Source organism: Mandrillus leucophaeus, unplaced genomic scaffold, assembly GCF_000951045.1.
Source record: "Mandrillus leucophaeus isolate KB7577 unplaced genomic scaffold, Mleu.le_1.0 Scaffold61, whole genome shotgun sequence".
NCBI lineage: Eukaryota > Metazoa > Chordata > Mammalia > Primates > Cercopithecidae > Mandrillus > Mandrillus leucophaeus.
Genome location: NW_012106586.1, coordinates 983572 through 1001401, shown reverse-complemented (window position 1 = coordinate 1001401; position 17830 = coordinate 983572). Strand labels below are relative to the sequence as shown.

The following is a 17830-nucleotide window of genomic DNA, read 5'->3' as shown; positions in this document are numbered from 1 at the left end:
TCTCGGTCATGGTGTATAAAGCAGAACAAAATTCCTATCGTTATGCCGTTTACATTCTCGTGAGCAAGGGAAGACAGTTAAGAACGAAATGAGTAGATAAAGTATGTGGTGTGTTATTAGTTAATACAAGCTGTGGAGAAACGGAACAGGGAAGGGGATAAGGAATGTGGGCTTGTAGGCTGGGGTTGGAGTTTTAGAGAGTGTTGTCGGAGGGCTCACTGAGAACGTGGCGTGTGAGCATGCTCTTGACAGGCACCGGCGTGAGGCTGTGGCTCTCGGGGGCAGGAAGGTTTCGCGCAGTCACTGGCAAGTGCTAAGGTCTTGAGGCAGAAAAATGCCTGCCACGTTTGAGGAGGGCGGAGTGGCTGAAGCGCAGTGTGTGCAAGGAGAGTGGCAAGAGGTGGGAACGGGCTGACAAGGGGCGGCATTAAGTAGAGACGACGCGAGTGCAACAGGTCGCTGTGCGGGTTGGGGCAGAGGAGTGAGAGATGTGACTCCAGTGCTCATGGTGAGAGTCAGTGCTGCTGCTCCTGAGAGAAGACTGCAGCAGGGCCAGGGTGGAAGATGGCCTGTTTAGATGCTGTTTTGTAGTAACTATGATGAGAAATGTTGGCATCTTGACCAGGTAGTAGCAGGGAAGGTGGTAAGATGTGATCAGATTCTGGGTACATGGTATTTGGAAGAGGGAGCCAACATTTTCGACCTAAGCAACTAGAAAGAGTGAGTTACTACTGTTAACTAAGATTAGGAGGACCGGGAACTTGGTTCGGTTCAAGTTAAGTTGGAGACACCAAATGAGGTTCACGTGGCCAAGTTGAGTAGGCAGTTAGATAGTGTGGAGTTCTGAGCTTCAGATGTAAGTTTGAACCTCTAAAATGAGACTCTGAGACCACTAAGAGAGTGAACTTAAAGAACAAGTCCAAGGACTGCGCTCTGGGGCCTTCAAGTTTAAGAGACCAGGCATGTGAGGAACTGCTAGTTAACGCTGCCAGATGTAACGGCCAGTAAGGGAGGTGGAAAGTGATCACAGCGTGTGGTCCTGGAGGCCACGCAGAAGATTTGTCTACAGGAGAAGGGAGAGATCAGCTGACTCATGCTGTGGCCAGGTCAGATGTGAGGAGGGCTGGGCATGACCACTGGCTCTAGCAGCGTGGAGCTCACTGGACCTGCAGCACCCAGCGCCAGATTCCGTGACTGGCAGGTCAGCCTTGTGCACTAAGTGCTTGGTGTGCTGATGTACTGGCAGGGGGCTGCTGTGCACATCATCACGTAAGATGTGCCCTGGGTCCTTGAGGATTTAAAGCTTAGTTGAGGAGCCGGATATATGCATAGAAAAAGATAAATGGTAATACAGGTTGGCACGTTTTCGGTGCTGATGGAGTAGTACAGACAAAACAATGCCGTGGGATGTAAGAGCTCGGGGCGTTTGTCGGATGCATCTGTGGCTGTTGAAGGCACCCTGAGGGAAGTGAAACCGTCCTGCGCAGTGTCAGGGTGAGCCCTCCGCAGAGCAGAGGGAGACAGGAAAGGCTGACTGAGGCTAAGCGGGCATTCGTGTGGACGGTGAATGAGGAGGTAACTGCGGTGAGGCACTTAGTGATTTTCAGGGGGTTTCAAACTCAGTCTTAATATGACAGTTCTCTAGGGACACTAATTGAGGCAAGCCAGGGGTGGTGTCTCACGCCTGCAATCTCAGCACTTTGGGAGGCCGAGACAGGCAGATCACTTGAGGTCAGGAGTTTGAGACCAGCCTGGCCAACATGGTGAAACCCCGTCTCTACTACAAATACAAAAATTAGCTGGGCACGGTGGCGGGTGCCTGTAATCCCAGCTACTTAGGAGGCTGAGGCAGGAGAATCGATTGAACCCCGGGAGGCAGAGATTGCAGTGAACCGAGATGGCACCTCTGCACTCCAGCCTGGGCAACAGAGCAAGACTCTGTCTCAAAAAAAAGATTAATTGAGGCAGATTCTTCACATGTAAAATGACTAGAAGAATAAGATGGATGAATGTTAAAAGAGGGTTATTAAGAGATAAAACGTATGCAGGCATACTGAGGGATTCATTTCAAAACAGTTTGGTATGGCACCTGGAATATAATCCTAAAATGAGATTCCTTGTTGACTAAATAATGTCTTTGTTCCCCCAAAATTCCAATTGTTGTTTCATATGGCACATGAGCCAGTGTTTTCAGAATTCGTATACACAGGACTTGTTAAGTATTGACAGTGGCAAGAAACCTCATGGTTTGGGTTTAGGTTAACCACCGTTAATTATTTCCTTAGCCTTTTATTTCACTGAAAAGGAGGTAACTTAAACTGAAGAGAGGGCAAGAAACTTAAAACTGTGTAAAAGATTATCTGGAAAATATAAACATAGTGTTTGTCGTGAGCTAAAATACATATGAAAGCTCTGTATACATAAGTCAGTGATAAAAAGTGCTACATTAAAAAATACTCATAAAACATTTCTTCTTATGGGAAACGGTGGTAATCCTACTACACTGCCTTTATGGGTTTGTAGATTATGACAACTATAGCAGAAGTATTTTAATAAAAGTACTTTAAAAATTCTATCGGAAGTTAAAATTTATTTTTCTTATTTTGCTATTTTTTTCATACTTATCCTGAATAGATTATTCTACAGTTGTATATAAAAATAAAATTGTTATCAAGAAAAACATTGATTTTAAGAAATTTATTTCAGTGAATCATACTTCCATACTGCGCCTATTTTTAATGAATAAAGCAGAGTCTAGATATCTCTTTAAAACTTTGAAAACATCAGACATGTCTGAGAACGTTTTTTCTTACACATAGGAATGGATAGAAACACTTTGAAATTTGGGACTTTTTTCTTTAGCTTCCAATTAACTCGTTTTTTTTTTTTGAGATGGAGTCTCACTCTCTTGCCCAGGCTGGAGTACAGTGGCACGATCTGGGCTCACTACAATCTCTACCTCCTGGGTTCAAGCTCTTCTCCTGACTTAGCCTCCCATGTAGCTGGGACTACAGGCGTGCACCACCACGCCTGGCTCATTTTTGTATTTTTGGTAGAGACGGAGTTTTACCATGTTGGCCATGCTGGTCTTGAACTCCTGACCTCAGGTGATCCACCCCCCTCAGCCTCCCAAAGTACTGGGATTACAGGCGTGAGCGACTGTGCCTGTCCCATTAACTCTTTTAATTTTGGGATATAATCTGAGGCTGTGGATTATTAGTGTGCCAATTTAATTTTTTTCTGATTAAAAGATCATCACCTAGAAGTATTTACTATATATTTGGTATATGTTAGTAGCTCTACTTTCCTTTGAAAATCGTCACTTTAAGGGAATTGGGGTATATAGATTATGATCATCATCTAATAATTCTAACAGATATGTTCATTTTATTTCACATAATTGAAGATATTTTCTTTTGGATTTCATTTTAGAGACTGTCATGCAGTTCCTTGAGAAACTATCTGACAAACTTTCTGAAAGGTTAGTTTTTATTCTACTATTTAGTTTTTTGGTTATATGTTATTTAGTCATTTTAAAGAAGACTTGATTTATAAAAAATTAGGAAGTGACCTAGAATATAAGTTTTGGCATATTGGACCAGACCTGTCTCACTATGAGACATAATTTGAAAGGCCATAGTTGTCTTCCTTAATGTGCCATTCTTGAAAACATAGACTGTCCCCTTTCATTAAACAATTGTTTTTAGAAATTCATCTTTCATTTGCACTTTAAAAATCTTTACCAAAATGTTTTTGAAACTATTTTAACTTGTGCCATGAATTTTATGACAAGTTCATAAAGTAGTATTTCTCTTCTTTTGGCCTAAATACAGGACGCTTGTGGATGTGGTGTCTTTTTGATTTTGTGTAGTATTTTAAGAATGTTCTGTCTCAGCGTTTGTAATTTCAGACTGCAGTGTTTTACTGCCTTTGGTATGTCCGTTTGTTTCATATACGTTGAGTGTCCCTTATCTGAAATGCTTGGGACCACATATATTTTGGATTTCATTTTGGGGGGGAAATTTGGAATATCTGCATATATGTAATGAAATACCTTGGGGATGGGACCCAAGTCTAAACACGAAATTCATTTATGTCTCATATACACCTTATACACATAGCCTGAAGATAATTTTATACAGTGTTTTTAATAATTTTGTGCCTGAAACAAAGTTCTGGCTGCAACTCATCACGTGACATCACATGTGGAATTTTCCACTTGTCCCATCATGTCAGTGCTGAGAAAGTTTCAGATTTTCAGATTAGGGAGGCTCAACCTGTATTCCCGCCTCCCCTGCCCCTCCCCTGCTCAGTGCCTTCACTCATGCACTTGCCCTTCACTGGCCCTCTTCCAGGACTTAGTTGAGAGGCAGCACACCTTTAGGCACTAAGGATTCTAGGAAGAAGCAGTCATGGTTTGTAAAGAAGGATGGTGTTTCCTCTTGCTCTCTTGTGATGCTGTCTAAAATTTTGTTTGCCTTTTTTGGCTACACCAACACATTGGATCTTGGCTCACATTTCTGTTTTGGACTATAAACTCATGCCTTGGAACTCATTCCTCTCTAGTTTGGATTATGTTTATAAATTCTAAAATTTTCTTTTAATAATCCTGGTGAACCACTGTGTCTTTGATACAATAAAGAGGGTTAATTATGCACTTATTGAGGATTTATCCTGCTTTACTCAGTTAAGTGTTAGTAGTCTTTCTCTACATAGCTGTAGATTTTTTGAGCAAGCATAGCTTCATAATTTTACAGGTATATATAGGAGTTAGGAGTTAATTCCAATATACATGTCATATTCTACAAATATTAAATACTTACTTAATTATTGACCAGCTAGAGTTTTTCTATAGGGGAAAAATGACTAGAAATCTTAAATGTAGCCAATGATAAAATTCCTTTCTAAAGTTAATTTGTTTAGTCTCTTTAAAAAGGTATAGCAAAAAGTAGTGATTTAGTAGTGATTTAAAGTTTGCTGATTAATGCTTTGCATATTTGTAATGACATTGCTAGTTTTTCTAAGCTTTAGGACTCTTGAGGCATATATCCACCATGTTGCTTTTTAAGGTAGAAATTGAATATGCTGCTTTATATGTTGTTATTTCTCATGACACTTAGGTAAAATTTGGATTAATAATGATTTACATGTGCACTACTAATTATATCTAATCTTCTTATGAATATTGGAATGTAACATAAGCAAGCTAGTCCTTTCGTAATGTAATTATTAAAACTTTGTCCTAACAAGTAATAATAAACCTGTTTTATAGAAGTCTAAAAGATTTTGAGATGATACGAGAGATGAAAATGAAACTGAATCCTCAAAATTCTGTAAGTATGTTGGAATATTTTTGTTATAGACAGTCTGTCAGCTGAAATCCGTATCTTTTGGCTCAGGAACTTTCTTGTGATAGGCTGGAGGTCCATTTAGTCTTGTTTCTGATCCTCAGTTTTGGTGAATAAAGGTGTTGAAATATTTGATTCTTATGTCCCAAACTGATGTTGCCTGTACATACAGCATTTTTGTTGAGGAGTTGACGTATTTTGTGTAAATACACTAACACAATGTGTATATATTCATGCAAAGACCGCTTTCATTCTGTGGAATGTTGGCTTCTCAGTTTGAAGCAGACTTTAAGGAGTCTCAGTGAAGGCTTGATCTGGCAGGTGGCCATTTTAACCATCCGTGTTAACATTGCAGTTCATTTGCTTATTTGTTTGCTAATTTATGATGCCCAGTTGAGTAGGTCAATATTTGACTGACAAAGTATACCACATTCTAAAAACACTTAAGTGTTGTTTTCAATCATATGATTGTATGATCTTCCTTATGTGGTCCAACAGTATAGACAAGTGTTATTATGGCCAGAATGCTGCCCCGGTGATTAGGGGAGTACCCTGAAAAGTGTCGAGATTCCAGATATTAGGGCTCATTCCCATTTGGTTCTAGGGCACTACAGGATTGCCGGGGTTGTCTACACCATTCTTTTCCAAATGCTGTTGTTAGTTCTTGACTTAGTTGCTGCTGCCAGAGCCATAGTCATAAGGAAGATTTAGGGAAATGGGCCTTGCAGATTTACAAACTGTTTACTAGCTTCCCAGATATAGCCAGTAGGAAACAGATTAATCTCATTAAACTCAGTGATGTGTAGAGTAGCATGTCAGTCTGTTAATTTATGGAGGGAGCTGTGTCTAGCAAAGTAACTAGTGTTAGTCATCTGCACACCTTGGCCTGGTAGGTAGTCTCATTTGGGAGACTAAATAATAGATAAGAATTTAGTTTGGTGACTATAGAAACAGAAAAATAAAAAATAAAATGTGTTGCCAAAAGCTAATCCAGTAAAAGTGAATATGACTTTAAACTGTTATCTGTAGACACTTGTATATAGCTTATGGATATGATTATTCTGCAGATATTTGTGAAATGCCCAGTCTCCTCATGAAGTCCCTGTTTTTGTGAATGGTGCCACCATTCACCCTGCTGTTCTAATCAGGGCCTGAACTTAATCCAGACCAGTGGTTCTCAAAGTGTGGTTCCTGGACCAGAAGCAGTAGTATCACATGGAAGCTTGTTAGAAATGTAAATTCTTGAGCCCCACTTCAGACCCACTGAATCAAAAACTGGGGCGAGCTCCACAATCTGTGTTTCAACAAGCATCTCCAGGCACTGCACACTGCCCTCCCCCTTGATCATTTGTTAGTTCCCGCAGCTTCTCCCGTCCTGTGAACTCTTGTGTCTTCTCCTGTACCCATTGCCATAGCCTGGGTTGGGATCATTATTCTCACCCAGATGGTAACTGGGAATGCCAAACTGGTTTCTAGCCTTTTGTTCTTGCTCTACTCAAAGCCATCTTGGATTCAGACAGTTTAACCATGGTTTTAGCCCAGTGTTAGGCGTAGAATTGGTTGTCAACACTTATTTGAACTATGAATGAATAATAAATGAAGGAATTGCCACCAGAGGGATTTGTCTAAAAAGCAGATCTGATCTTCTCACTCTCTCGTTTAAAATTCTTCAGTAGCTCCCGGTTATTCTCTGATTTCCCTTCCTACTGCCCTGCTGCTCCCGCCAAGCCCTCATGATTTGGCCCTTGCCTGCTTCTCTAGCTTCATCTTCTGCTGCCCCTCCAAGCCGAGGCTGTGTTTTTTGCTCTCTCCTAATAACTGCAATGCTCATGTGATCTCTATTCACTTCGTTTTGCTTTCTTTCCTTGCTTTGCTTTCTTTGATTCTTTGATTTGAATTACTATTTACGTACTGGCCACATGAATATGGCATGGTTGGCAGCTTCCAGTCATTTACAACACCACCTACAGGAATGCCTTTCCCCCTTTCTCATCTGAATTAACTGCTCCTATCATAAAACTCAATTCAGGCTTTGCCTTCTCGAGAACATTTCCTAACCTTCCGCTGTGATTTAAATACCCTTCTCGTGGACTGTGTTTTACATGGCACAATGTAGACATGACATGCTGTCCTCTGATTGTTGAGTCACTTGCCTTTCTACTGCCTAAGCTATCATCCTCTTGCCTTTGCCTCATTACAGCCTGCACTCTGTCTGCATCTAGCAGATAGTAGATAATCATCTGTTAGAGAAAATGTGTGCCAAGACCTGAACACTGTGGGGCCAGGATTCCATGGACACAGTCCCTGCCCTTCAGGCACTCATGGGGAGAAAGAAAATAAGCCTACACGTATCTTAGGTTGTCATACATCCCTTGATACAAGTATTACCATGGAATATGGGAAATAACACCTTGTTATTGGAGGAGATTATGCCTAAACTGAAATGTTAAAGGATAATGGTACTGAGGAGAGCAGCTAACATTTGTTGAGCCCATAATCAACGCCAGATACTCTACTTAATAGTTTAAGTACATTCAGCAATCTTATTTGGGAGGTACTGTTGATTCTTTCAACAAGTATTTACTGAGTGATTACCCTGTGCCCACTGTTCAGGGTACAGGAATGTAATAGGGAAGGATACAAACAAAGTCCCTGTCATCATGCAGTTTATGGTCTGGTATGGATTGGAAACTTGAGCCCAGGCAGTCTGTCTTCACAGCCTGGTCTCTTAACCACTCTCTTGTCCACCTGGAGACCTAGAAGGAGGACAGTTCATTCAAGTATTCAAGCTTTCCCTTCTTTCAGTATTATATACCAGTCATCAGAAGCAACTAGTACTGTAGTACTTCTTTATGACATATTTTCTTTGCCAAGATTAGAGTTAATTCTGCCTGGGTTACACTTTAAATTGTTGCTTTCATTTTTGATACCTACCCAAAGCTTCTTGCTTAGATTTAGAAAGAACCTTAATCGTGCCTTTAGTACACTCATCTTACCTGCAGTATGTTTTATGGATTAATACATGGGTTACGTTTTGGGAAAAATTTCATTATGGCTAATATAATTCATTAATGTTTACTTTTGTTAGATTCCACTTTAGAATGACATTCGTTTGCCTTTTCCCAGATTCCGTAGGTCTTATTTATACCTTGCTCTCCTTTGATTACAGGGAAGTCAAAATAAGGAGCCAGGTATTTTCTGCCAAGCTATCAGTTTTTTAAGGGATTCTATAAAATTGCTCTGATTTACATGAACAGTAGCTGGTTTACATTCTATAAACTGGCCACGTTGCTGATAAAAACTGAGAAAGAGTCAGTAGCTTTCCTTAACAGTGAATTATTCCGTTGTAGGAAGTAATGCCTTGGGACCCCCCCTACTACAGTGGTGTGATTCGTGCAGAAAGGTAAGTTTTTCAAGAAATACCCATACAGGAAAAGGAAAAAGGAAACTGATGTTTATTTGGCAGCTACTGTCATCCACTGAGTCACCCACAGTACAAATCCTTCCCCTGACACCATCCTTTCTGCTGGTGTGGTCTGCTTCACTCACGTATTCTTCAGCTGCTTGTATCATTTCCTTGTTTAAAATTCTAGAATCTGGTCCCTCTCCAGTCCTGCCCATGCGTAGCTTTCTGGTTCTCTTCCTAGGCTGTGAGCTTTGCTGGAATCCTTGTTGTGTCCCGTTGCTGGCCCAGAGTAGGGGCTCAGCACGTGTTTACTGAACCAGTAAAGGAATAAAGCAGTACATGGCATGGTGCTACGTTATTTTCTTATGTTTTCTCATTTTTATTTGGACACATATATTGTCAACACATTATTGGTCCATCTGGAAGGATTTAAACGAAATACAGATTTAAGAAACTTAAGTTGACAGAAGTACTCCTCTGGCTTCTGTATCCTCCTGTGTTTATTATATTGGAGAAAAGTAGGTATGTCCTTCTGTCCCTACATACACACTATTTCTGTAATTTTTATATTTATTTATAAACCCAAGAAATAGAGCTCTTTTCACAGTGAACACATTTTAAAATGTTTATAGCTCAAGCAACTTTATATGCCCAATAGGAATTTTACAGAAAAAGCTCAGAATCTTACCCTTTAATAACTTGTTAACATTTTTCTCTTGTAATTAATTTTTGAGATACACTGTTTAAGTAGCAGAGTTAAGATTGATTTAGGTAATAGAAGAAAATGTAAGTTTTTTTGTTTTTTCTTCATTAAAGCATACCAGCGTGCACTGTGATAATATGTTTATTTATTTGGTATTAAGCTTTAAAATATTTTTATGACTATGCATTATCGAAGCATCAAGTAAAGCATAGTAGGTACTTCTCCAAAATAAGAAGTAATTGCTTAATTATTTATTTTGGCATTTGTCATAAAAACAGAAAACAATAACTTTCTATGTTCTTTTCTTTACCAGCAGAATGAGGTAGCCTAAGATCAATGAGTGTATTGAAGCACTTACTTGCTTAATTTTCATTTATTTTCCACTCTTTGGGCTGCATCCATCACTGTTGCCAAAACCATTTTTACTTACAGGACATAATTGTCTCCTAACCTTTAGTTAAGAATATTTGGTCAGATACTATTTTTTATTCTTATTTTTCATTAAACAACTCTTTTTAGAGACAGGGTCTCACTTTGTCGCCCAGGCCAAAGTATAGTGGCACAATCATGGCTCACTGTAGCCTCAACCTCCTAGGTTCCAGCAGCCCTCCTGCCTCATCTTCTCAAGTAGCTGACACTACTAGTGCGTACCACCATACCCAGCCGATTTTTAAATTTTTTTGCAGAGATATAGGTTCTTGCTGTGTTCCCCAGGTTAGTTAGCTACCATTTTTAAAAAATGTATCTCAAATTCAGCATCAGTCTTTTTAGTGAAAATACATAAACTGTTATTAAAAATCTATAATAATTTGTTTATGGTAAACGACAAGGGTTTAGAATATATTATAGCTTAATGTAAGATATTGTTTCACAAAATTGTTTTCTGGTTGCAGAACTTGAAACCCTGCTCCCTATAGTTGCATTAAAAAATAAAATTTCTCTTTTAAAATTCTGTCAAAGATTTGGCTGTTTCACCTGTTAACAATGTAGCATAAATCAGTAGTAAAATTTATTTGTACTTTCCATGTTTCTGTAAAGCATTTGATTTTTGACATTGGACAGTAATGTAAATTAAATATATTTAATATTTAATATTCTAATTTTTATAATTCTAATTTTAATTCTAAATATTTAAAATATTAAATATTCTAATTTTCAGAATTCTAATTTTAATTCTAAATATTTAAAATATTGAATATTCTACTTTAATATTAAATATTCTAATTTTTGCTACTCTCATTTTTATGTGGTATTCCTTTCATACATCCCCCATACCTGATTATTTTCAGTAATGCCTTAGCCTTAAATGTGATAGTTTTTTCACGTAACTATACTCTGTAAATATAGCATATGCCCAAATGGTTGGTTCCAAGGTAGGAGATCAGCAGGACCTGTTTTCTGGTCACAACCTCCTGACCAGAACAGAATCTGGTCCAGACAGGATGAAGTAAAGAAATCAGCCCAGACCAGCAGATGGCAAGGAAAGGGATTTCTGGCTGCCCTCACTGCTTATTAGCATAAGACACACCCACCAGCGCCATGACAGTTCACAAGTGCCATGGCCAATGACCCAGAAGTTCGCACCCCTTTCCTAGAAAGTTCTGAATAATCTTCTCCCAATTTGCATTAACCCACCCCTTAATTTGCATCTAAATAACAGTGGGTGTAAATACAGCTGCCTACAGCCCGCAAGCCTGGCTCTGGGTGCACTGTAGAATCTGATCACAACCTACTTTTGTTTTACAGAGAGAAACATCTTTACTCACATTTATTTGTTCTCATTTTTCTTCCACCCCTGCTCTTCCTCCACAGTTTATCCCAGCCAAACCCCTTTCTGTCTCAGAGGCAGAACCTCTGTCGGGGGAGCAGTGGGTTCCCATTGACTCCCTGGTTTGTCTTACACACCTGTCACATCTTGCCAGGGGTCCATGAAGCCGCTGAGTCTGTGCTAGCCTTGTGTAGCTCCTGGCTCCGCTGTGCTAACAGCCTGTGTGCTGCAAAGTTGACCTGCTAATATGTTCTTCTGGACGTTAAATATGTCTTGTCAACCATATTTAAAGCTCTGCAAGAACAAACATTCTGGACCTTCAGGAAATACATATTAATTCATAGCCCCTAATCAAGCTTGTATCTAGACCAGTAACCATCATGAAAAGCAATCCAGTGAAGAGTTTTCTTTTTAGAATGAGAATGCCATGTTTTTGCATGACATGTTTGCAGTGCTTACTGGTTGGTGGAGTCTTCCACCTGCCTACTAAGTCCATGAAATCACCAGGTACGCTGGGAACACAGTATAGTCTGCCAGATAGCCATGTGGGGCTTTAGCTTGTCTTAAAGTTTTAATACTAATTTATTTATTTGGCTATTAACTCCGTAAAAGAACCAGGAAAAGGGATACAGAAACGCATCAGAAGAGGTTATAAGAATCAGGTTTTAAAAATCTATTTTAAGTAGTTTAACAGGCAAATGATAGAGTTTTGGTTTGAGGCTTCAGTAATCTTGATTGACAAGAGGAGGCTGCCGCACAGGTAATGGATGAGAAAAGAAAGGAAAAATATCATAGGTTGGGTTTGAGTTAGAAGAGTGGAACGAAGTGAAGATTTCTAAATCCTTGTTAAATTCATCACTTTTCAAGTAAAGACTTAAATGTGTGGCTTGACTCAAAATGAAAAATAGAAGGGGCTTTCCTTGATTTGAGCTTTTTTTCAGGTTAACCTCAGGGAGTCTTTTGCTTTTACGTTAAATACTCCAGATTTATTTCAAGTTTTTAATGTTTGTCTAAAGAAAAGTAAGAACCTGTTTAGAAGTAGGAGGAGAAATTAACATGTTTTAAAAGTGACAAAGGTTGATCCTGGAAAATACCGTTGTCGTGTACATGATTGTCAGCAAGTCTTAAAGAGCAGCTCATTTTTCCTTTTTAAAGCTTTAGTGTAAGATTCTTCATGGAAGAGTAACATTATTTCTTTCAAATATGAAAAGTGTATATCAAATTATTTTATTTGAAATTAAATTTTATTTTTGATTAGGCAATACATTCACATGGCTCAAAAAATCATCAATGTTAAGAAGTATTAATTGAGAATACTCATCTCTGCCTCTGCCCCAGAAGTCATCACTTTTCAGTTGTTTAATGTATCCTTCCAGTGTTTGGGTTTTTGATGCTTTGGAGACACTATTTCTTTTCTGTAACTAATGAGTTTCAGTATTTCATTTATTTTGGTGCTATTTTTGTTTGTTTATTGTTTTTTGTTTTTGAGACAGAATCTTCCTCTGTTGCTCAGGCTGGAGTGCAGTGACATGATCTCGGCTCATGAAACCTCTGCCTCCTGGGTTCAAGTGATTCTCCTGACTCAGCCTCCCAAGTAGCTGGGATTACAGGCATGCGCCACCACACCCAGCTAATTTTTGTATTTTTAGTAGAGACGGGGATTCACCATTTTGACGAAGCTGATCTCAAACTCCTAGCCTCAAGTGATCCACCTGCCTCAGCCTCCCAAAGTGCTGGGGTTACAGGCATGAGCCGCCACACCCTGTCAATTTTGGTGCTATTTTTAAATTAAGATGTCATTGGGAAAGGGAATTCAGTATTGTCTATTCCTTGCTAAGATATATTCTTAAAATCTAAGAGGATTCATATAATGAAATGGGGATGTTTTGGGTTTTAAACTATTCAGAAGATGGGCTCTCACAGAGGGACTTTCTTTTGGATATGAGAAATTGTGTGCTTTGTTAGTACAGGATTAGTGATCTTGGTGGTTTTAAAAAATTAATCTTTATTATGAAAACTTTCAAAATAAACAGAAATAGTAAATGGATGGCTCAGTCAAAAGAAAAAAAAAGAACAAAGAAAAAATAGTTTAAGAAAAAAATGAATAAAAAGACAGAAGTAGAGCAATATAAGTAACAACCTCTGTATATTCATCTCACAGATTCCACAATTACTAAGATTTTTCTGTTTGCTTCATTTGTCTCTTTTAAATTTCCTTTTCTTTCTTTGCTCTTCTTTTCCTTCTTCCCTCACTGCTTTCCTTCCTTTCTCTTTTCTCATTACTAACGTACAGTCATGTGTCACTTAATGACAGGGATACATTCTGAGAAATGCATCGTGGGCCAGGCACAGTGGCTCATGCCTATAATCCCAGCAACTTTGGGAGGCTGAGGCGGGTGGATCATGAGGTCAGGAGTTCAAGACCAGCCTGGCCAACATAGTGAAACCCTGTCTCTACTAAAAATACAACAACAAAAAAAATTAGCCAGGCATGGCGGCACGTGCCTGTAGTCCCAGCTACTCAGGAGGCTGAGGCAGGAGAATTGCTTGAACCCGGGAGGTGGAGGTTGCAGTGAGCCGAGATCACACCATTGCACTCCAGCTTGAGGAACAGAGTGAGACTTTGTCTTGAAAAAAAAAAAAAGCATCGTTAGGCAGTTTTGTCATTGTATGATCTTAGAGTGTACTTACACAAACCTAAGGGTATAGCCTGCTACACACACGCCTGTGCTCTCTGGTATAGCCTGTCGCTCCTAGGCTACAAACCTGCACAGAATGTTACTATACTGGATACTGTAGGCAGCTGCAACACAGTGATGAGTATATATGCATCTAAACATGGAAAAGGTATAGTGAAAATAGGTATAAAAGATAAAAAAGGGTACACCTGTATAGGGCTCTTACCACAAATGGAGCTTGCAGGACTGGAAGTTGCTCTGGGTGAGTCTGTGAGTGAGTGGTGGGTGAATGTGAAGACCTGGGACATTACTGTACACCATTATTGACTTTATAGTCACTGTACACTTAGGCTACACTGAATTTTTAGAAAGATACGGTTCTTCCTTCAATAATACATTAACTTTTGCTTCCTGTAACCTTTTTTACCTTATAAACTTTTTAGTTTTTAAAAACTTTTTGATACTTTGTGATAATATTTAGCTTGAAACACAAGTACATTGTATAGCTGAACAATATTTTCTCTTTTTTAAATCCTTTTTCTATAAACTTTTTTCTATTAAAAATTTTTTTCATACTTTTAAAACTTTTTTGTTATAAACCAAGACACAAACACACACATTAGCCAAGGTTTACACAGGGTCAGGATTGTCAGCATCACTGTCTTCCATCTCCACATCTTGTCCTCCTAGAAGGTCTACAGGGGAAATAACAGGCATGGAGCTGCCGTCCCCTGTGATAACGGTGCCTTCTTCTGGAATCCCTCCTGAAGGACCTGCCTGAGGCTGTTTCACAGTTAACTTTTTTTTTTAATAAGTAGAAGGAGTACGCCAAAATAATGATAGAGAAAGTATAGTATAGTAAATACATGAATCAGTAATACAGTCATTTATGAAGTATTGTGTACTGCACCTCATTATATGTGTTAGGCTTTTGTATGACTGGCGGCACAGTCGTTTTGTTTACACCAGCATCACCACAAACGTGTGAGTAATGCCTTGTACTCTGACATTATGACAGCTACAGTGTTACTAGGTGATAGAAACTCTTCAGCTCCATTATCATCTCAGTGGACCACCCACGGTAGCATCTGTGGTTCACTGTTGACAGAAGTGTTGTTACCTGGCTTAGGACTACTTTAAAGGAAATCCTAGCCCTCACGTCATCTCAGTCTTACACATTGATTAAGTACCTCTGAAAAACATGAACATCATTTTACATAACTCCTGTATCATTATTACCTAATAAAAATTTAATAGCAATTTGTTGGCATCATTTAATATCTAGTCTATATTCGTATTTCCTTGGTAGTATCAAATCAGCTTTTCTTCCCAGTTAGTTTGTTAGAATTAGGACTCAAACAAAGCCTCCACATTCTCTTGGCTTTTCTGTCTCCTGTCTCTTACTTTAGAGTGGTTCCCCGTGCCTCATGCTCTTCTCACTCTCTTTTTTGTCATATTATCAGAAGCAGTTGTTGAAGAGACCAGGCCGTTTTTCCTACAGAATTTCTAACTTTTTGGACTTACCTATTTGCTTCCTTGTGGCATCATTTCACTAGTTCCTCTCTTTGTATCATTCCTGTAAGCTGGATGTTACATATAACAAGTCACTGTTAGACATTTCCCATTTTTGGCACGGACACCCATAGGTGATGTTGTATACTTTGTGTCACATCACATCCAAAGACATGAAATAGCTGATCATGGTGACACATGTCTGTAATCCCAGTGATTCGGAGGCTGAGGCGGGAGGATCACTTGAATCCCAGAGTTCAAGGCCGCAGCAAGTTCTGATCATGCCACTGTACTCCAGCCTGGGCGACAGAGTGAGACTCCATCTCCTAAAAAAATAAAAAGAAAAAAAAAAGACATGAAATATCAGTTGCCCACCGAGGGTGATGTGAAGAGGGTCCCCTAGGTAGACTGATGCTGACAGGATCTCTGCCGTCTGTGGTGAGGGCTTCCCTCTCGACTAGAAAGGGATCTGTGTGGTGTTCCTGGCAACACGGAAACATCCAGTTTTCCCTCAGTCATTTGCCCAGTGGCTTTAACACCCATTGATAGTCCTCGTCTGAGTCAGTCATTCTTTTTAATTGCCAATTCTCAAAATAAGGATTTATTGTAATCGTTTTCTGAACTAGTGACAAATGAGAATTATCTGGCTTTGTCTTTGTAAAGTGTCATTATAAACTGATGGAATTCCATTGATTCAACGTGTTTCAGTCCATTACAGTATTTTGAAGGGATGCCAAATTTGTCATAACTTGGCCAATTGCACCGAAAAGTCAGTCTTTTAGGAGCTTGTTGAGTGAGGCTCAGAATACCTGTGTTTATTATTCGCAGTTGAGTTTGAACCACCTGCTGCATCTCTGCAGGACAGAAAATGGGAGGTGATTTCTCCAGTTCTGAGCCAGGAGCATCTGCGACCTGGGGAGAGGTCTGAGAACAGGGTCTGTTGCTGGACTCAATAATTCAAAGAGGATTGGAAAAACTCCGTAGTCAAAGCAAATGGCTGTCTGGCCACTTTCCTTTCATCATTTTCCACAAGCTCTGGGGGAGAAAATTTCTGTCTGTTTCCCTTTCTGCTGCTGCCACTTGTTCCTTCTCATGAGGTTTTCATTCCTCCCTGTCCCAGGGCTAACCTGGGTCTTCCCTCACGACATTTCCACATCTCCCATTCTGTTCTCTCTAAAGCAAGGTGCAGCACACGGGCGTCGATTTTGGTTATTCTTTCCTACTGTTCACTTTTAGACATGGCTGTTTGATTTCATATTTTGATACAGCTTAAGAAGCTGAATGAGAGACTGTTGCAGTCGAGGTCTCCTTGCTGTAGTGAGATTTGGCCCCAGCCTCTATGGTGAGAGTTCTGTCATCTACTGGCACATCGTGTGGTGTCATCTTCTCTCCTTAAAGTCGGGCCTACTGGTTTACTTTCCTAATCCCTAGGATGATGATGGAATGGCACTGTCTTTAGCTTTGATTTCTGTTAACCACAGTTTCCAGTGAACTGTGTTGCTGATCTGCACCATTAATGAAAATTATTTCCTGGTTACCAGGAAGTTTGGCTGGAGCAGTTTTCTTGCCACTAGCTTCAGAAGTCAAGGTAGAACCAAATTAGCAATGGTGGATTCTTTATAGAACAGGGGGAAAAGTCTTTTCAGTTCTGTATAGTTCCCTGAAGGGCAAACAGGTTTCCAGGAGCATTCAGTTCCTTTACTGCTACCTTCTCTGTTTAACCAGATAAAGCAGTAGCTCTCCCTGTGGTTTTCAAGACAGCATTTCAAAATGTCACCCAGCTATAACATGAAAATTATACTTAGTCATTCCTGATGTCAAAAACAGTTTCATTTGCTTTCGATAAAGTTAAAAATAGTTTCTCTGACAGTATTATCACATGCTGTGTTCTTTATAAGTGTGCATTTTTTCCTTGCCCACACGTGCCCTCTGGCAGGCCATCTTGTTCATTCTGCCCTGTGTGGGCATTTGCCATTTGGTGCACATGTTCTCTGCCACATGTGCTCTCACTCACTGAATAGGATAAGGTAAGACTGAAGCTATGTTTACCTGCTGTTTCAACCTGGATTCTCTGACTGTACTTCATTGTGTTTTATATTTTCACTAAGTTTGAGGCCATGGTGTTTGGACGTAATATCCAAGTTCTTTCTTTACCTTAATTCCAGGTGCATCAGAGGTTGAAATAGAAGTCCGACTCATAGAGTGTGCTTCATAAATACAGTGATCCATTGATTGTTTAAAAATTCCATTTGCAGTGATGAATTCTTCGGTTGAAAGTCTCTTCTTGACTGATATTCCTGTGCTCATTTCAATCATAATTAGTGTTGGATGAAGGTTAGATGAAAATTTTGATACATTACTAAATTCTAATGTTCTTAATTTAAAAGACCTAATTATATTTATACCATTATATCA

General features: G+C 39.4%; 1 protein-coding gene across 1 annotated transcript in view; it reads left to right on the top strand.

Moving 5' to 3' along the window:
* Positions 1-17830, top strand: part of MIPEP (mitochondrial intermediate peptidase) — a 151771-nt gene that overhangs the window by 22374 nt on the left and 111567 nt on the right. Inside the window, exons 8-10 of the mRNA XM_011999931.1 lie at positions 3433-3481; positions 5273-5333; positions 8699-8751. Of these exons, the coding sequence (XP_011855321.1) occupies positions 3433-3481; positions 5273-5333; positions 8699-8751 (163 nt within the window). The remainder of the gene's footprint in view (positions 1-3432; positions 3482-5272; positions 5334-8698; positions 8752-17830) is intronic.